This window comes from Nerophis ophidion, linkage group LG04, assembly GCF_033978795.1.
Source record: "Nerophis ophidion isolate RoL-2023_Sa linkage group LG04, RoL_Noph_v1.0, whole genome shotgun sequence".
NCBI lineage: Eukaryota > Metazoa > Chordata > Actinopteri > Syngnathiformes > Syngnathidae > Nerophis > Nerophis ophidion.
Window position 1 is genome coordinate 20,931,397 of NC_084614.1, and position 21,560 is coordinate 20,952,956.

The 21,560-nt window shown below is 41.1% G+C and overlaps 1 protein-coding gene across 2 annotated transcripts in view; it reads right to left on the reverse strand.

Moving 5' to 3' along the window:
* The window catches only part of arid1ab (AT-rich interactive domain 1Ab), a 135,466-nt gene that overhangs the window by 6,224 nt on the left and 107,682 nt on the right, over positions 1-21,560 (reverse strand). Inside the window, exons 8-19 of one of the 2 annotated variants that reach the window (XM_061897398.1) lie at positions 20,957-21,257; positions 20,310-20,452; positions 11,324-11,421; positions 11,032-11,241; positions 10,741-10,945; positions 6,498-6,630; positions 6,224-6,399; positions 6,028-6,157; positions 5,814-5,933; positions 5,611-5,707; positions 5,333-5,543; positions 4,742-5,266 (exon numbers count right to left, since the gene is read on the reverse strand). In XM_061897398.1, the coding sequence (XP_061753382.1) occupies positions 4,742-5,266; positions 5,333-5,543; positions 5,611-5,707; positions 5,814-5,933; positions 6,028-6,157; positions 6,224-6,399; positions 6,498-6,630; positions 10,741-10,945; positions 11,032-11,241; positions 11,324-11,421; positions 20,310-20,452; positions 20,957-21,257 (2,349 nt within the window). Of the gene's footprint in view, positions 1-4,741; positions 5,544-5,610; positions 5,708-5,813; positions 5,934-6,027; positions 6,158-6,223; positions 6,400-6,497; positions 6,631-10,740; positions 10,946-11,031; positions 11,242-11,323; positions 11,422-20,309; positions 20,453-20,956; positions 21,258-21,560 lie in introns of both variants that reach the window. The other variant, XM_061897397.1, reaches the window with a different exon arrangement.

Sequence of the window (21,560 nt, forward strand, 5' to 3'; positions counted from 1 at the left end):
AAAATTTCGGTTCGATACGTACCTCGGCTAATAGAGCACGGTTCGGTTCATTTTCAGTACAGTAAGAAAACAACAAAATATAAATTTTTTGATTATTTATTTAACAAATTTGCTGAATTTTCCACCAATAATATTTTTCTTAGTGGATGAGGTGGCGACTTGTCCAGGGTGTACCCCGCCTTCCGCCCGATTGTAGCTGAGATAGGCGCCGGCGCCCCCCGCGACCCCAAAAGGGAATAAGCGGTAGAAAATGGATGGAATATTTGATGTGAAGTAATCGGAAACTTGGATAGGTCAATAATTCGTAATAACATTGATTTTGATTCAATATTATGTTTTGAGCAATGACAGTTTGAAAGAAAAAAAACTGCTTTGTTTTATTAGTCAAAGTTGCAACTTTTTCTAACTTACTTGCCCTTTAAGCTTTTTTCTTTCACTTTTATGTTTTTGTTTATTTTAATAGTATTTTTAGAATGTGCCGTGGGCCTTTAAAACATTAGCTGTGGGCCGCAAATGGCCTGCGGGGCACACTTTTGACACCCCTGCTATAGATAATAAAAAAATAAAATCTGATAAATCGAAGGGTAAAAATCAGAGCCTGGCGCCACCTGCATGTTTATCATAACTCTCTCGCTCTCTCTGTCTCTGTCCCTCCCTCACGAATGGTGCTGCGTGCACAATTTGTTTTGTTTTTAACCCCTTCTTAACCCTGAACGTACATTGAAAATACACACAACCCTAACTTAAAATGCCGGACATTCGAGGCATTTAAGAAACCCCACCCGGACAGCTCCGCAAAGAGGACATATCCCGTGAAAAGAGGAGGTGTGGTCAGTCTATCATAGGCCGGTCGTTGCTAGCATATGTACTGTACTGTGCAATCTACTAATAAAAGTATCAATCAATCAATCAATCAATCAATGCCGTGTGTTGTTGTTTTTTTGATTGATTGAAACTTTTATTAGTAGATTGCACAGTACAGTAGATACTCCGTACAATTGACCACTAAATGGTAACACCCCAATAAGTTTTTCAACTTGTTTAAGTCGGGGTCCACGTAAATCAATTCATGGTGCCTTGGTGTGCATTGTTTACAAAACGTGCCGGTAGGGCTTACTAAACGCACTTAGAATGGTTTGAATTCCGGCATCAAGTGTAAATTTAGGCCAACACCCTTTCAGTTATAATAATTCTGGGACCTCTGAGACGCATTGTTCCTTACTGGGTTGCACGATAGAGACGATATACATTATAAAGGATAAACATTTTGCAGATGATAGAGCTTTTAATATTATCACTCTATAATGCATGTTGACGACACATTCTCTCGCTGTGTCCCACAAATTTGACCGCAACAAACGAACAAACGTGCCCTCAATGCAATGTAGCATCCTTCAACGCTAGCAAGCAGATAACTTCCCTCCACTGTGCAAAGCCGCTTCCAAGTCAGCAATCCTCACCCCCATGACGGCAAATAAACTATTTCTTACAAATATCACTGGAGGACGAGGAATAACTAAACATGCTACACTACACGCTGTAGGTGGATACAATAAGCCATGGTAATCGCTAAGCTAGAGGTGGGTGGATCGATACAAATATCGATTGTCGCGATATGGAAATATGATCGATAATCGATTACTTTGATCATAAAATCTTTTGTTGTTTTGGTTATTGTTAACAAACACAGGAAATAAGTCCCTCAGGGCAAAAACCAAAATATTTAGATCAGTGCCAACAGTAAGAAATCCTTTCAATATTCAAGAAATATTGTCACACAGCCATCATATGTTTTTGTTTGACTATAATTGTGATAAAAAAAAAATCCAATCATTCAATGATCTTGAAATGTTTAAGTATCAGCATTGATATGACCAAAACTATCCCTGTAAGTACTTAGTAATGGATCAATAACCAGCCCAAAACTGATGTAAAGTATCCAAACAGAAGAACACGTACCTACATAGTACATTTTAACAGCGGTGTAGATAGAAAACATGTTACAACAGAAAGTAACCAGATTTGAGCAAGTAGATAAATAATACCGTAAATTCCGGACTATCAGTCGTTACCTTTTTCCTAAGCTTTGAGTCTTGCGGCTTATAAAACGGTGTTTCGTTGTATGTGTTTCTTGTCATCACTGCAAGCAATGAACCATCCCATGTGTGATGTCTGTCAGAGTGCTTTCATGCATATTTGTATGTGGTATCATAATGTAATTAAGCTAACATCATTAGCATTAGCTAACACGTTTACAAGTGTCGGCGTTAGTATTATTAACTTACAATGGCATTCTTTTTGAATGGTTTCAGTTTCACAAATTCCTCAGTAAATTTACCAAAATGTCACTGTGATGTTAAAGGCCTACTGAAACCCACTACTACCCACCACGCAGTCTGATGGTTTATACATCAATGATGAAATATTAACATTGCAACACATGCCAATACGGCCTTTATAGTTTACTAAATTGCAATTTTGAATTTCCCAGGAGTTTCGTCTTCGAAACGTCGTGTAATGATGACGTGTACGCAAGACGTCACGGGTTTTTAGGAAGTATGAGCGCTGCGCACACACACACAGCTAAAAGTCGTCTGCTTTAACGGCATAATTACACAGTATTTTGGAGATCTGTGTTGCTGAATCTTTTCCAATTTGTTCAATTAATATTGGAGAAGTCATAGTAGAAAGATGGAGTTGGGAAGCTTTAGCCTTTAGCCACACAAACACACAGTAATTCCTTGTTTGAAATTCCTGGAGGTGAAACTTTACTATGGATCACAGCGTGGTCAAGCGAACATGAATCACGACGGAATGTCAACCAGTAGGTTTCGGTGAGAAAATTGTGGTAAAAAGTCACTTCTTACCGGAGAAAAGCTGAGCTTGTGCCGTCCATAGTTGCCGTCGACTTTGCTGAGACATTGCACCTCCGACTATCAGGTAATATTTAACTCACTAAAACACTAGCAACACAATAGAAAGATAAGGGATTTCCCAGAATTATCCTAGTAAATGTGTCTAAAAACATCGGAATCCGTCCCAATGCAATCGTGTTTTTTTCCTAGGCCGTCGCTATCAATATCCTCAAACACAAATCTTTCAGCCTCGCTCAAATTAATGGGGAAATTGTCGTTTTCTCGGTCCGAATAACTCTTTTTGTTGGAGCCTCCCATTAAAATCAATGTGAATATGTGAGGAGCCTTCAACATGTGACGTCATCGTCTGCGACTTCCCGTAGAGGCAGGGCTTTTCGCTTAGCACCGAAAGTTGCAAACTTTATCGTGGATGTTCTCTACTAAATCCTTTCAGCAAAAATATGGCAATATCACGAAATGATCAAGTATGACACATAGAATGGACCTGCTATCCTCGTTTAAATAAGAAAATCTCATTTCAGTAGGCCTTTAATGGGTCTGTTTTGCTGATTGGAAAACTATCTTCCGCAGCGAGTGGGTCCATGACGATGACATCCGTTTTGTTTGATCAGCCTTTTTACTGTCGTGTTAAAAACACCGTTTGGAAACAATTAAGGTATGTTAAACATTTACAAAATATTTCTGTGTAAATAACTCCATTCACAATGTATATATCTGAGGTTCATAGTCCTGTGCCGCTAATATATCGATTTTTTTCTTCTTCTTCTAAAATCTAGAGGGTATGGCTTATTTACCGGTGCGCTCTATAGTCCGGAAAGTCCGGTAGTTGAGAAAATAATACAATTGGAAATGACGCAATATGTCACTCCATCTTTCCTGTGATAAAATGGCAACCAAGGTAATCAAAAAGGTCAACCAAGGAACAAAATTTCTCTACAGAATCTCCTCTCTGGTCAACAAAAGCACCATGAAGATTCTAGGGGGAACTCTCATTCAACCCTTTTTTGATTAAGCATGCACCTCCTGGTACCCCAGCACCTCCAAAACCCTCTAGACTCCAAACATCCCAGAACAAGCTATTCAGGTGACTTCTAGACCTCCACCCCAGATCACACCTCACTCCTACCCACTTCTCCAAAGTGTGCTGGCTCAGGGTGGAGGACAGAGTAAAACAACTTGCACTGAGCCTAGTCTATAAAATCCGCTTCACCTCCCTGATACCGAAGTACATGTCAAACTACTTCCTTAAAGTAAATTACCGCCATAACCACAACACCAGGGGGAGCTCCACAAACCACGTTAAACCCAGATTCCGATCTAACAAAAGTCTTAACTCATTCTCCTTCTATGCCAAATCAATGTGGAATGTACTCCCAACGCATTAAAAGAACACCTCCAGGCAACTACAACCCTTGACTAACACCCTCCCCCGTCCACATCCCACCTCCCCAAATTGTAAATAATCAAATGTATATACTTGTTATTATGCTTTCTGATCTCTCTATGTCCACTACTTGATGTACATATCCTACCAAGTCAGACCTACACTGTTTCAATGTCCATTTCTCAGATGATGCAATTGTTGATGACTGAAGTGCTGATATCAACCAAACCTACCCCCCCCCCCCCCACCCCCCCTGATTATAAATACTTCAATGTATATACTCTGATGATTAACTTGTGTGATGACTGTATTATACTAATAGTATATATTTGTACCATGAAATAATTAACGTGGACCCCGACATAAACAAGTTGAAAAACTTATCCCGGGTGTTACCATTTAGTGGTCAATTGTACGGAATATGTACTGTACAATCTACTAATAAAAGTTTCAATCAATCAATCAATCAATAGTTACTAACCTATGTCCTTCATGGTAAGCCTTCTCCGGGGCTTGAGGTGTGGTTGGGAGCACTCCACCGATCCGGGAGGAAACCCCACATCTCGTCGCATCATAGGCTGCTGCACCGGGGCCTGTCCGATGTGGGAGGCAGGTACTGGAGGTCCAGCTTTCTGCACTTTAATGCCTGGATGCATGTAAGTTGACTTGCTGGGAGAAGTCCTGCTCTCCAAGGGCCTTGGCATGGGTGCCGGACTCGACACCTGAGGGATATGGTTCTGCGACGTCTGGTAAGTTGAAGGAAGAGGTCTCGTCATGGGTGGGCCCGACCCACCGGGGCCGAAAGGCGGTTGCCGCTGGTTTACGTGACCAGGCCACTGGCCATCGTGGTTCATGCGTTGGTCTGACGATATCATGTCCTCTGAGCGATTCATGCCGTGGTAGCCGGGAGCCTGGCCAGGCACGGGAGGTCCCTGACGGTTGGGATAGTTGGGGTAGCCCATTTCGTTGCGGCCCTGCCACATTGGGCCCTGGGGGCCGTCGGGACCTGAAGGCATGGGGTTCGCCATCATTTGGGAATTTGGACCACCAGACGATGGTACACGGTCCCTACCAAAGGGAAAGGGAAACTGGTTCTGCGGACCCGGTGGTCGACGCTCACCTCCAGGGTAAGCATTATACTGATTATACATGTCCTGTTGGCCCTGGGGTCCAGAAGATTGGGGTCCTGGTTGCGGCTGACCAGTGTAAGGGACGTTGTACATTTCTCCCTCATGGCGCTTGGCAGGGGGACCGTACACACCATCAACAGGACGCTTGTAGTTCTGTCAGGAAGCAATATTCCAATTAGCATTCAAATCCAAAGCAGAGGAAGTTTAATCTTCTCCTTACCGGCTGCTGCTGTGGATACATTCCTGGTTGTTGATTTGGATATGGACCACCAGGGGGCACTACTGGGCCAGGGTATTGGTTGGGATAGGAGTCATGTCTAGAGAATATAAAGAAAATATTCCAAGTTTAATTCCATGTTCCTGCACAAAAATCTTAAGAATACGTATAGAAATTGTGTGTTTTACAAGCTGAAGGTATATTACCGCTGTTGAGGGGGTGGTCGGCTGGGTGAGTACATCCCTGTGTCGGCTCCAGAAGGCATTATGTTAGGCTGTGGGGCTCCAGGTCCCATGCTGCCATCAGGGCCGATGCTTGAGTCTTGTCTGTACGATTTAAAAGCAGTGGATTTAACGCCCCATAATTCCAACTGGTGGCCAAATTTTACCCCTTTTCTCCCAAACAAAACAATTAAAGTACCTGCGGTCATATCCATAAGGATATTGTTGCCTCTGGCCCATTGGCATATTTCCCATTGGTCCTGGATGGCCTCTGTTGTACTGTTCTCCCATCCCACTGTTAGGACCAGGAGACATGAACTGTTCTCCGGCTTAAGGAAAGCAAAATACAGATTGTTAGTTTTCACTTTTGATTTCGCCGTCCAGTCGTCACTCACCTTTCCTCATGCCACCAAAGGGGTCCTTGTTGGACTCATAGGGAACCATCCGACCCATCACCTCGGGGCCGCCCATTCCGGGCTGGTAGTTTTGAGAATTGGGAGTCATGGCATTCCTTCGGGAGAATGCAGGATCTCCGCCGTCAGCAAAGGGGTCTTGAAGATTTACGCTACTCCTAAACAATACAGATCGTTGTTGATTAGATCATAAGAAAGTTGAAAGACTTAAGGATACGGTGAGACTACACACGCTACAATAGTGTCTAACATGTACCTGACGCCAGGCATCGGAGGCATTTGTGTGTGAGGGGTGGAAGCTGGGGTGGGAGGCTTCAGTTCTCCCCCCTCTGCCATAGAACTACTAGTGGACTGAGGGGTCTGGGGACCTTGGAGCGATCCAGAGCCAGCTGTAAAACAATACAAGGACAAACACATTCCTTATTTATTATCCATCAGCTCTGCGTCATTCTCCTGCTTTTTGGACATTTTGAACTATGTAAGAATAAACACAACGTTCAATAATGTAATTGTTAAAGGGGACTTATGATGATTTTAATCTACATTTAAATCACTTCCTTGTGGCCTACATAAGTGATTCTCAAACTGTGATATGGGTACCCTTAGTGGTACATGGGCCCTATCTTATGGTATGCCAAGGAATTACTTCAGTGATTAGTGTTTTCAATCCATCTTTTCCATTTTCTGTTGCTTGTCTCTCTCAGAGTCGTGGGTTGGGATGTAGCCTATCCCAGCTGCACTCGGGCGGAAGGCAGGATACACCCCGGACAAGTCGTGTCCTCATCCCAGGGCCAACACAGACGCACACTCGGGCCAGTTTTTGGTGGCCAATCAGCCTATCCCCAAGTGCAGGTCTTAGGACAGGGGTTAGGCAACCTGTGGCTCTTTAGCGCAGCCCTAGTGGCACTAAAGAGCTGCGGGTGCCTGGAACATTTTCAAAAATATATAAAAAAGGAAAAAGAGGAAGGAAAAAATGTTTGTGTTATATGTTTTCTGTTGGAGGACAAATATGACACCAATATTCCTAATTGTTAGAAATCCCACTGTTTATTATAAACGTGCTTAACTGATTAGAGTATTTGGCGAGCGCCGTTTTGTCCTACTAATTTCGGCAGTCCTTGAACTCCCTGTAGTTTGTTTACATATAAAACTTTCTCCGAAACTACCACAGAAGGATCTGTTTTATGCCACTCCTTTCTGTCATTTTGTTCATCAAATGTTGTAACCTGTGCGTTAATGCACAAAGGTGAGCTTTGTTGATGTTATTAACTTTTGTGGAGTGCTAATCTGGCATATTTGGTCACTGCATGACTGCTAGCTAATTGATGCTACCATGCTATTTAGGCTAGCTGCATGTACTTATTGCATCATTATGCCTTGTTTGTAGGTATATTTGAGCTCACTCAATTTCCTTTACTTATGTCCTCTTTGATTCTAATTTATATTTGCAAGTCTCATGACACATTATCTGTATGTAATATTGGCTGCATGTATGATAGTAGTTTGTGTGCTGTTATAGACCACAGCAAAGGTTCCCCAACTTGCAAAGATTGTTAAAAATCTGTATAATTCTTTAAGCCTGTCGTGTCCTTTAACTTGGACACACACATCTATACCTTTGGCCATTTTAAGTCAGTAATTTCTAGGAGTTATCCGTTTTACTAATATTTTCCAATGAAAAATTTGTGGAATAAATATTACATTTCAACATTTCCGTCAAAAAAGATTTGCGTCAGCCTGCAACACATAATCATTTTGATAGTAGGCTATTATAGCTAATATAGACATTTATATCAGGTGTTGCCTTCATTGTAACATTTATAAGAGGCTTATAATTTTTGTGGCTCAAGACAATTTTTTTTTTGTATTTTTGGTTCAATATGGCTCTTTCAGCATTTTGAGTTGCCCATACCCTGTTTTAGGAGGTGGGAGGAAGCCACAGAGTCATTTTTATTTTCCAAAATTCAAACACAGTGCTACTGTTCAAACTGTTACAGTGGCCAACATATACATTATTATATTCATATTACACTTTGCCTTGTTTTAATGAATAGTTATTGGTCATTATGGTGGTGCTTGGAGAGCCAAGTGTTTTCTGAGGTGGTACTTGGTGAAAATATTTTGAGAACCACTGCTCTATATAATACAACTTGGATATGATTTAGTGTAAATTGTGCATAAATTTTGCTCCACAATCATTTTTCTAAACTGTTTTTTGGAGTCTGCCTGCAAGATGTCCGATTCTGGAGGTGTTTCCAGATTGCAAATTAAAACATTCCAAACCCTCTCCCAAAATGTCATAATCCATCTTTTAAAAATGTACACTGTTTAAATAGATATCTTAAAGTTGTCACCACAATTTTTCCCCAGACAACATTTAAAAAAAATAAACATTACATAGATTCACCCAGTCACAACATTGGACACTCGCCGATTGATTCAGACTCCGCATAAAAAAAGCTGCTTTGACAGCATTTATGTCGTTGCTTGCTGCACATTAGTGTTTTAATGCGCATCCCAAGATTAGATGAACATTTTACTTCATCCTGCATCCTCTTTCTGAGAGCCTCACTTAAAGTGTGTTCCATTTTCCACGGACGTTGGAAGTCGGAGCTGGGAATGATGTCACAGCTGTGCAGTGAGCGTTCCAGTTATGAGTTTGGCAATCAAGACGGTCATATCCACACAATGTATTTTTGCACTTGCCTTGTCAGAATGTAAACAACTTAAGGAAAAATATGCATTCTTTCAAATGCGGTGGGTGAAGACGAAAGACAGATGCAATTGCTAGCGATGTAGAACATGTATCCATCCATTCATTCATTTTCTACCGCTTATTCCCTTTGAGGTTGCGGGGGGCGTTGGTGCCTATCTCAGCTACAATCAGGCGGAAGGCACACCCTGGACAAGTCGCCGCCTCATCACAGGGCCAACACAGATAGACAGACAACATTCACACACTAGGGCCAATTTAGTGTTGCCAATCAACCTATCCCCAGGTGCATGTCTTTGGAAGTGGGAGGGAACCCACGCAGTCAAGGGGAGGACATGCAAACTCCACACATAAAGATCCCGAACCAAGGACTACACAGGACTTTCGTATTGTGAGACAGACGCACTAACACCTTGTCCACCGTGCTGCCCGTAGAACAGGTATACCACGTCAAATAAAGTATTTTACACCACAGTAACCTACCATATATAAACCAACAAAATATTGTGCGACAAAAACTAATCAGAAGTGCTAAAAACGGATATTACAGAAGATATTGCTGACATTTAGAGCAGCCAACTCGAGGGTGGTGATTGTTTCACACAAGTATACAATATTGTAAAAACATCTATAAGTAATAAAAGACGAAATTCATCACAGGTCCCTCTTAATCAGACTTGTGTTTAAACGTAACCATTATTATGTCTATTTTTCTCGGACGTACACTAGATGTAGGTTAACGGTTGCATGCAAGGCTAAATAAGATTGTTGATTACTAGGGGGCTGTCCTGTACGGAAATCCCATTATGAAATTCCTGATGGCTGCACTAAGTTAAGAATCAAGCTGCCCGGCTTGTACAGTAAAGTGCACTAGCACTGGGAAAGATCTTCAATTCTCATCACGGCATGCCAATCTCGCGCCAGCCTTTTGAAAGTGACCGGGAAACAGGAACCTGAACACTGCCACTGACAGTGTAGTGAGGCTGAGTGATAGATTGTGGTGTTGTGTGTGTGTGAGACACAGTATCATGCTCCAGCTCAGGACTCAAGTCTGATGACTCACGGCTTCCCATTCATTAAATCACCGCACACACACAAATGCACACATATACACACGGTGGGGTCAGTGCCAGGTCACACTTATTCACCATTTCTCACGTCACCCTCTCTCACTCTCACACATACACACACAGACATTTGGTATCTCCCCGCCCCCTCGGGCAGGGAATTCCCTTCTACAAGGGAGGAAAGGAAAAAAGGAGGAGTGGTAGGCAGAGTCTGAGAAATTGTGTGACTTTTACACACGCGCGCCACCCCCACCCCCACCCCCCCTCACCATTCATCATTTCTGGCTCAGAACTAATCTCCAGGGAGGGTTGCCTTTGTAGCCCTGGGCCAGGCACCAATCAGGTTGCAAACATCAGCCCCCCCCTTTTATTCTGCTGCTCTTCCTTCATGGCAACTACGACGTCGGTGCCAGCTGACAAGCACCCTGATGTATCCTGTGACACAGCAACATTGACTTCCTGCCCTCCTGTCAGACAGCCAGGGCGGATCTTAGAAGCAGTAACAGGTCCCCTCAACCGCTCGAACTGCACACCCCTTTATTGAGACACCAGCAGCGTCCTACCACAGAGTTCATTGAAAGATTTAGCATACGGGTCTCGGGGGGCGGCGAGGACTGAAAGGACAAGTCTGTCGTCATGCCCTGTGCAAATGCCAAGTCCAAATTCCCACAAGACACTCACTTCTTGGTTCAACATTCATGCATTACAATAGCACCTACCAGGGCTGGGAGGCTGGATCTTGGGCTGGTTCTTTTTGGTGTCCGTATTGAAGAAGTCCGGGGGCGGGTCCTCGCCGCGCTCAATCTTGCACTCAAAGGCGTACAAACACTGGATGTACTGTTTTTTAAGGGAACTGGCTGCACTGCTCGATGTGCCCACGTTGAGGTTGGTGGCAAGCTCCCTCCATTTTTTGTTCTTGTTCACCTGGTGGGCGACCGGAGCAAAGATGCGGACGGCTCAGGCAAAGCTGCTCGGCATGAAAAAATAAATCGTGTGGAATCCCGGCTAACCTGCGTAAGTCCTCCGATCTCTTTGACGGATACGTAGAGTCGGAACAGATCAAGAGGTTTGCGTCCCACCGCAGGGAGATTGTTCATGCCCATTGCCTTCTCCTCAGCAAAGGACAGGTACCGGTCCACCCACATCTTCCTCTCGGGCTCTGGGCCAAGCTCGTACAGACGAGTTATCTTCTCATTGGTGGTGGTGGAAGAGCTTGACTTCTGTGAAACAGGACATTAAAGGTGTTAGGTTCTAAACATAATGCAAACTAAACCATTTTGCTGTGCGGAGGCAAATTTCTACCTTTTTGGACTCCGGCTTTGGTGTCCCGTCCACTTTATTGTTCATTTTCTGAGCTGGGTTAATTTTGTCCATCCCAAACTCTGAACTTGGAGCCATTCCTTCGGATTGAGGAATAACAGAAAGAAGGCATTATTTTGAAGTATGCAAGTCCTCATTTTTTACAAGTGGCTTTTTGGAGCCCCCTATGACAAAGAGGAAGTAGTAGTAGTTTGAAGTTTATTTTGAACATGCCTTTTGAACACTTGACTTACGCTCAAAATATGTTTGAAGACATGCAAGCAAACATGTTATACAGATATGGCTGGGCTATAAAACAATATCAATATATATCGTCATGACAATTGATATCAATAAAAAGTGTGTTCTATAAAACGGATAATTGTTTTTCTTTGTTGTTGCGGAGTAAGGTTGGTCGGATGAACAACGGGACTTGCGCTCTGGTGACCGAGCAACGCAGGAAGCTATCACTTGATAATAGCAAATTTGGTTGGATTGGAATTTGAATAGCTTTATTTGATTAGGACAATGCATATTGATTAAAATATGAGCAAAGCATCACAGTAAATATGCGAGAATGAGTTACAATTAGGGGTGTAACGGTACACAAAAATTTCAGTTCGGTACGTACCTCGGTTTAGGGGTCACGGTTCGGTTCATTTTCGGTACAGTAAGAAAACAACAAAATATAAATTTTTTGGTTATTTATTTACCAAATTTGTAAACAATGGCTTTATCCTTTTAACATTGGGAACACTATAATAATTCTGCCCACCTTAATCCACATTAAACTGCCTCAAGTTGTTGCTTTGATTAAATAAAATGAAAAAAACTTTCTTCTACATATAAAAAGTGCAACATTAAACAGTTTCCATTGAAACTGTTTAATGTCAACTCATCATGCTTAATTTATTACAGTATTTGGGAAGCCTGTAGTTGATTTTTATTATGCAAATGTTGTATTTTTATCAAAATGTGATAGCAGGGACCCTGCTATTCAAAACTAGGCTGTTACATTACTAATGATTAATGTAACTATTGCTAAAAAATAGTACAATTGCAATAGGAGAGACTATTCACCCCTAAACACAATGGAGTTCAATGAAACAGACAGACAGGGCTTTGCTGCCCCTAACACACACACACAGCAAAATTAGCTAACGTTATGCTAAAAGCTAATTAGCCTTCACCTCAAGCCTATACTGTGAGCTAGCTGAGCTGCAGTTAAAGTTTCCAGAAGGTCAACGGGCTCATTGTGATGTTTGTAATAGTTATGACTGGGAAGTGTTTAGTATAATTTGGGTATAGTCTGCTGCTCTCCTGCTAAACGAATATCTGCTCGACGCTAAAGCATTGACTACATCGCTGTGAATACGCACTGCGGATTGGCTGTTACATCGCTTTGAATACGCACTGCTGATTGGCTTTGTATGTAACCAATCAGATGGTTGTGTGGGCGGGACAATGCTAGGTGCTAACTGCTCAGACAGAGGCAGAAATCAGAGCAGCTTGTGAAGACTTCTGCTTCCAAACTCGTTCGGTACGCCCGCGTGCCGAACCGAAACCCCCGTACCGAAATGGTTCAATACAAATACACGTACTGTTACACCCCTAGCTACAATAGCTACATTTGATCTGTTGTCCTAAGGCAGGCACCATAAAAACACACATTTACATACAATATCCTGATTTTGTCGCACGGTTGATTATTTGCAAGGACTGAGAAGTAAAAAAAAAAGTGCTACAGAGAACAAAATAAACTGCCAATAAAACTGAAAAAGTCATCTTGACAGTATCACTCTTCTTTTTGGTATTTAAAAACGGACGGGAGTCAGACTAATGTGGACCATCTTATCCGTGCTCTCCCTTGATCACAGCAATAGTTTCCTGGCACTAAACATGCACAAAGTATTTCTTCTCAGGTTTCTTTATGTTTAAATTTGTACACTTTGTACTATTTTGTTACACATTATTAAGTATTTCTTATGTATTCCTTATTTTTCCACCTTCATTTTGAGAGGTTATTGTTAAGTGTTTGATGTAATTTTGTGATTTTCCTTTCCTTTCTGCCTTAATAGCTGGGGGGAGTATAATATTTTTGTCATGGTTATTTTTGTTAAGCCATACAAATATAAATAATTATTGATATAAAACGCTTACATCGTGACACAGTTCTCAGGCCTATCGCCCTGCCCCTACATTCAGATGTCATCAAAGTTTTATGATCGTCGTCACTTGCTCATACTCTAGCAAAGACATTTTGCTTGGAAGTTGATGGCGCCCATGAATTTAATCCAATCTTCAGGGTTCTTACACTTTTTCAGCAATGATATTCCATGACTTCTCGAAAAACGATTCACTGACTTTCCATGACAAAAATAAATTATTTTATCTCAACGGGACCAGTGAAAATTAATTATCGTAACATTGAGTAAAATTACATTTAAATCTGAAATGTATGGTGCCTCTCTAAAACAAAACAAAATACCACACAGGGACACTCTGATACATTTTCTCATATTTCAGTTCCAACACATTTAGTCTTAATAACTGCTCCATTCAACAGCCTGACATAAAATCCATTCGGCGGACAAATGGTGGTTCGGGCTTTTCTAAAACCGCAATTAAATATGCCGTTTGTTGGGACACTAATGACAGTAAAGGCTGGAATATACTCTTGCGTCCCCTCTAACGGCGTCTTGGTTCATTTATAGCTCTTCCACCGGGGCTGGTGTGTGTCTTGCAATTCTCTTCCAAAAGCTTAAGGGGCAGTGTTTTTCTGTGTGAGCAAACACAACTCTTGTTGACAATTGGTTTAGCTCGGTTGGTAGAGTGGCCGTGCCAGCAACTTGTGGGTTGCAGGTTCGATTCCCACTTCCGCCATCCTAGTCACTGCCGTTGTGTCCTTGGGCAAGATACTTTACCCACCTGCTCCCAGTGCCACCCACACTGGTTTGAATGTAACGTAGATATTGGGTTTCACTATGTAAAGCGCTTTGAGTCACTAGAAAAAAAGCGCTATATAAATATAATTCACTTCACTTCACACTTAACGATCTTCTTGAGAGAGAGACAGAACTTCCTGTGTGTAGGAGTGGTTGCAAATATGTAGTAAACACTTTAAAGTTGAAACACACTAGTAAACATACTTTGAAACAGAAGGGCTGTGTAGCCCCTTAAAGGCCTACTGAAATGAGATGTTCTTATTTAAACGGGGATAGCAGGTCCATTCTATGTGTCATACTTGATCATTTCGCGATATTGCCATATATTTGCTGAAAGGATTTAGTAGAGAACATCGACGATAAAGTTCCCAATTTATGGTGCTGATAAAAAAGCCTCGTGTTTACCAGAAGTCGCAGAGGGTGACAAGGGTGAGGGCTCCTCACGTCCTCACATTGTTTTTAATGGGAGCCTCCAGCAGCAAGAGCTATTCGGACCGAGAAAACGACAATTTCCCCATTAATTTGAGCGAGGATGAAAGATTTGTGGATGATGATATTGATAGCGAACGACTAGGACAATAAATAAATAAATAAAATAAAGTAAAAAAATAAAAAAGGCGATTGCATTGGGGCGGATTCACACGTTTTTAGACTAATTTACTAGGATAATTCTGGGAAATACCTTATCATTCCACTGTGTTGCTAGTGTTTTAGTGAGATTAGATAGTACCTGATAGTCGGAGGGGTGTGTCCACGGGTGTCTTGAGGCCAGTGTCTGAGGGAAGTCGACGGCAGATACAAGTACGGCGCAAACTCCACTGATCTCCGATAAGAGGCAACTTTTTAACACAATTTTCTCACCGAAAATTGCCGGTTGATATTTGGTCGGGATCCATGTTGGCTTTACCGCTCTGATCCATAGTAAAGCTTCACCTCCGGGAATTTTAAACAAGGAATCACCGTGTGTTTGTGTGGCTAAAGGCTAAAGTTTCCCAACTCCATCTTTCTACTCTGACTTCTCCATTATAAATTGAACAAATTGCAAAAGATTCAGCAACACAGATGTCCAGGATACTGTGTAATTGCGCGATGAAAAGAGACAACTTTTAGCCGCAAATAGTGCTGCGCTAATATTTCCTGACAGTCCGCAACGTCACGCGCACGCGTCATCATTCCGCCACGTTTTCAACAAGAAATTACGCAGGAAATTTAAAATTGCAATTTAGTAAACTAAACCGGTCGTGTTGCAATGTTAATATTTCATCATTGATATATAAACTATCAGACTGCGTGGTCGGTAGTAGTGGGTTTCAGTGGGCCTTTAACAGGTTGAGGCAATCTTTGTAGTTTGGCAAAGAAGTACTGTACAAATGGGTATATTTGCAAATTTCTTTGATATGACGCCCCATTAGATTTGCTTTTTTTTTTTTTCTTTAAAGGAGGTTGTAGTTTTTTTTTGGTGCTTTTGCCGGGCAGGAATTCCCGGAAATGTAGTAAACCAGCTGACCAATTACATCCCTGCGATTCGCGTTGCCGCTGGAGCGAAGCTAGGATATCTGATAGGTGCACGTCAGGGTCTGCTAAAAAGTACACATGGGGGGGAGCAAGACGGTGTCAATTATTCAAGCAGTTACATTTTGCTGCAAGTAGTGCCCACAGCCTGTGAAGACGTCGTTTTTTTTTTAGCATAAACGCGCAAAGGTGTCTGCTTTCATTGCTGTGGAAACTGTAGTAGTATTGCTGGCTGTCCTTACAGTCTCAGCGTTCATAAGCTCACCTTTGGTATGGCGCTGCCAGCTTCAGTGGCTGCGGTTTTGTGCTTTTTTTCTCTCAGTTTGGCTAACAATAACTTGCCTTCGCCTATATTAGAAATATCAATTGTTTCAGCTGTTTGCAATTACCACATCTTGAGTCAGTAGTGTCTTTTTTTAGCCACAATGTTTGTTTATCCTTCAAAAGCCATGTATTATTGCCAGTAGCATTTTTACAGCATCGTCACTTTGGTAGGAGAACGGGCGTGCATGCGTGCCTGCATTACGTATGCATTTGCACAGCACATGCGCACACAAACTAGACGGAATATATTTTTCACACCACCAAAATATTTATCAATTTAAATGTAAGTGTAGCAATTTACATTTCATTATTGCACATCAATTTTGTTTGGATGAATGAAACTTTAGACGTATTTATATGACTTTTCCAAAACTTATTGAAATATTATTTTACATAAGTTTTCGAAAGCTTGGCAATTGGATTTTAAAACACCATGACCTTTCCCGTTTTTTACAGGAACCCCAAATCCTGCTCAATGTGCTTGTTAGTCTAACATTTTCCTTCGAACTGTTTTTATAGAGCGCATGTAGAAAATTTCAATCTTAAATTATATCAAAAGCGACAAAGTTTGCCAAATGTTCACCTATTTGTGTGCAGTGATGAAGGAGTAGATAGAACAGGGGTCACCAACCTTTTTGAAACCAAGAGCTACTTCTGGGGTACTGATTAATGCGAAGGGCTACCAGTTTGATACACGCTTAAATGAATTGCCAGAAATAGCCAATTTGCTCAATTTAACTTTAATAAATAAATCTATATATAGATAAAAAAATGGGTATTTCTGTCTGTCATTCTGTCATACATTTTTTTCCTCTTACGGAAGGTTTTTTGTAGAGAATAAATGGATGAAAAAAACACTTAATTGAACGGTTTAAAAGAGGAGAAAACAGGAAAAAAAAGAAAATTAAATTTTGAAACATAGTTTATCTTCAATTTTGACTCTTTAAAATTCAAAATTCAGCCGAAGAAAAGAAGAGAAAACTAGCTGATTCGAATTTTTTTTGAAAAAATAAAAAAAATAATTTATGGAACATCATTAGTCATTTTTCCTGATTAAAATTAATTTAAAAATTTGATGACATGTTTTAAATAGGTTAAAATTCAATGTACACTTTGTTAGAATATATAACGAATTGGACCAAGCTATATTTCTGACAAAGACAAATCATTATTTCTTCTAGATTTTCCCGAACAAAAATTTTAAAAGAAATTCAAAATACTTTGAAATAAGATTTAAATTTGTTCTACAGATTTTCTAGATTTGTCAGAATATTTTTATTTTATTTTAATCATAACTTTGAAGAAAAATTTCACAAATATTCTTCGTCGAAAAAACAAAAGCTAAAATAAAGAATTAAATTAAAATGTATTTATTATTCTTTACAATGAAAAAATAAATTTATTTTAACATTGATTTAAATTGCCAGGAAAGAAGAAGAAGTAATTTAAAAGCTAAAAAGGTATATGTGTTTAAAATTCCTAAAAATCATTTTTAAGGTTGTATTTTTTCTCTAAAATTTTCTTTCTGAAAGTTATAAGAAGCTAAGTAAAAAAAAAATTAAAAAAAAAATATTTAAACAAGTGAAGACCCATCCATCCATCCATTTTCTACTGCTTATTCCCTTTCGGGGTCGCGGGAGGCAAGTGAAGACCAAGTCTTTAAAATATTTTCTTGGATTTTCAAATTCTATTTGAGTTTTGTCACTCTTAGAATTAAAAATGTCGTGCAAAGCGAGACCAGCTTGCAAGTAAATAAATAAAATTTAAAAATAGAAGCAGCTCACTGGTAAGTGCTGCTATTTGAGCTATTTTTAGAACAGGCCAGCGGGCTACTCATCTGGTCCTTACGGGCCACCTGGTGCCCGCGGGCACCGCGTTGGTGACCCCTGAGATAGAAGGTTAGCCAAGTATATACATTTAGTAAAAGGTGTAGGGTACTCTTGGGGGGCAATTTTGCACGTCATTCACAATCCCTATGTATGACAAAAGCACATGTTTTTCTTGTTTTTAAGCATTCAAAGTCGTACAATACGAGGTACTCGGTATACACTGTGCTGCCCATAAAGCCCTTTAAAAACATCCAGAAAACCACCAACAATACACCCATTAACTCACCGTGACCTAAATATTAACCATATTGTTTTTAAAGGCGCTAACACAGACAAACTATTTTTAGGAGCGCCGTGATAACAGAGGGCTAACTAGCTTATACTGCTATTTTGACATATTGAGCCAGTGAGCTGCTGCATTGCATCTGAGCTGGTGAAGGTTATTTCTGGGTTATAATTCATGCCTCCCACCTGGATGGTAAAAGGTTGTGGCCATAAACCGAGAAGTTGGTCAAATTTGACATTCAACTTAAACCCGGAGATGGCAAGAAAAGACACGACAAAATGCTCGTTTGCGGCACTTTTTTTTTAAATATAAATAAATTAAAGTTACGTGAGGATTATGATTAATACTATATCGAAAGGGGAAGATATAAACATTTTATCAGTCAGCATTCCAGTGAGAGCAGACATTGTACAGTAAGTTAGTTTTACGTTTGTATTTATTCTGTAGCACTTACCAATGCTGGTGCATCATGCTTAGAGTTTCACTAAAGCTGCATCTGTTTAGCACTCAGCTCATAAAACTTGTAGATAATCGTGCTTATATTCATGCTCAAAAATATAAGGTTCTGTATCATTATTTGTGTCATAGTAGCCTTTGATGTCTCTAATTAAGTTTGCATGAGTAGTGCTGTTGTTGAAGGGAAAAGGAAAAGTTGGGATGCGTCTCTGAAATTAAAGGCCTACTGAAACCCACTACTAGCGACCACACAGTCTGATAGTTTATAAATCAATGATGAAATATTAACAATGCAACACATGCCTATACGGCCGGTTTAGTTTAGTAAATTACAATTTTAAATTTCCCACGGAAATTCTTGTTGAAAACGTTGCGGAATGAAGATGCGTGCGAACTGTAGAGGACAAATTAGCGCAGCACCATTTGCGGCTAAAAGGCATCTCTTTTCATCGCGCAATTAAACAGTATTCTGGACATCTGTGTTGCTGAATCTTTTGCATTTTGTTCAATTAATAATGGAGAAGTCAAAGTAGAAAGATGGAGTTGGGAAGCTTTAGCCTTTAGCCACACAAACACACGGTGATTCCTTGTTTAAAATTCCAGGAGGTGAAGCTTTACTATGGATCAGAGCGGTCAAGCGAACATGGTTCCCTTCCCGACCACTTGTCAACCGGCAGGTTTCGGTGAGAAAATTGTGGTGAAAAGTCGCCTCTTACCGGTGATCAGCTGAGCTTGCGCTGTCCATGCAGCTGCCGTTGACTTCCCTCAGAGACTGGCCTCAAGACACCCGTGGACACACCCCTCCGACTATCAAGTACTATTTAATCTCACTAAAACACTAGTAACACAATAGAAAAGATAAGGGATTTCCCAGAATTAGCCTAGTAAATGTGTCTAAAAACATCTGAATTCGTCCTAATGCAATCGCCTTATTTATTTATTTATTTATTTCTACTCCTTCGCTATCAATAGCATCATCCGCAAATTTTTCATCCTTGCTCAAATTAATGGGGAAATTGTCGTTTTCTCGGTCCGAATAGCTCTTGCTGCTGGAGGCTCCCATTATTAACAATGTGAGGACGTGAGGAGCCCTCACCCTTGTGACTTCCGGTATAGGCAAAGCTTTTTTATTAGCGACCAAAAGTTGTGAACTTTATCGTCGATGTTCTCTACTAAATCCTTTCAGCAAAAATACGGCAATATCGCAAAATGATCAAGTAGGACACATAGAATGGACCTGCTATCCCTGTTTAAATAAGAAAATCTCATTTCAGTAGGCCTTTAATATGACGCTGTATGCTTAAAATGAGCAAATTACGTAAATATTATGTTATGATAAAATGTGCCTGTTACAACATTACATATATACTTACAGCATGTATATAAAACATTGATGGAGGTTTTGGAAGTTTGCTTTAGAAAGCTTTATAAGTAGAATAAAGCAAATCTCAGTAGGGCCATGGTTAGCTGACTTTTGCTAAAGTTTATTTACGAGTTAGAATGCATTCAAAATAAAATGTGTGTTCTTGTCTTACATAAGTTTTGTGAATGATAAGACAATTGCAAAAACAGTGCAGTTCCCCATAAGTAAAAGGTGACGTGTACTCACAATGGAGCAAAGTAAAAAATGCACTCACCAGGGGTGTTGTTGCCCATGTTTCCACCCATTGGGTAAGGACCTGGCCCGCCCTGGTTCATCATACCATGCATGCTGTTCATGCCAGGGCCGTATGGAGAAGTTGAACCCATCATGCCTTGAGACATGGGGTAACCAGGCGGTCTGAAGAAGACAATAACACACTATTAGTTCACCATTAATGGCTTTTGTACTCCGGAAATAATTAATTTGAAGTGAATTCTATTTAGCTCTCTAACAACTTTGCTTCTGTCCTAGCATTGTTTTTTTTTTTTGTGGTGTGGAACTGCACAAGAAACATTTTACATCAAGTGATTCTAGCATTTGCCAAACTCATGATGACTGAATGTCTGGAGGCTGATCTGGCATCTTGGCTTGGGAAAGAAGTGTTTCACTGATCCGTTCTCGTCTGCTCTCTCCCTCCCTTTCTCTCTCTCAGATAAGTGCTTGGTCTGCTGCCATGTACTCTACAGCACGCTCAAACTAAACACAGCACGTGGGAAAAGTGGATCATTTTTCATGGTCACACAGGAAAGCATTGCAAGCAATAAAACACAACTATACAGTCTTATTACACTGAAAGATTGGAGCTTTACAGGCCACAGCTCTAACGCGGGGAGTCATTTTACCGTGTTGTGTTTCGCCCACCTGTTGTGTATCGAGTTTGTAGGTCCGTGGTGCATGGAGGGGCCACCGTCTTTACGGTTCATGCCAGGAGGTGGACACATCCCAGACACCACCTGAGGAGGCAAACTTCCCATGTTTGACCCCATTCCAGGACCGTAAGGCCGTGAACCCATCTGGCCGGGGCCTACTCTGCCGGGAGGCATGTTTCCATAGGGCGCCCCAGTGCCCTGGCTGGGCATGGGGTTCATGGAGCCACTCATGCCAGGCCCAGTTGGGTAGTTTGCGTTGGGCATTCCTGAGTAGCCGGGCGGCCTGGGATAGCCTGAAAGTGTAAGAGATGACACGCTAAACATCAGGCAACTTCACATGACCACCTACTGTGTTCAAAGTTAGCCATCTAAGTTGACAGCCTTCTCGTCGAGCAACTCTGTGGTGCAGCTCTAAATTTACCTCCGTGCTGCCTGTTATATGACAAGCTGTCTGATGAAGCGGGCTTTATCTGGCCCTGCCGGTCTGTTGCTATGACTCATTGGGGAAACTTCTTCAAAGCTCATAGGAGCAGCTTCAAAGTGAAGTGATAATTTGATACATATACAGTATAAAGTGAGGGAAATGGAACTCGAGT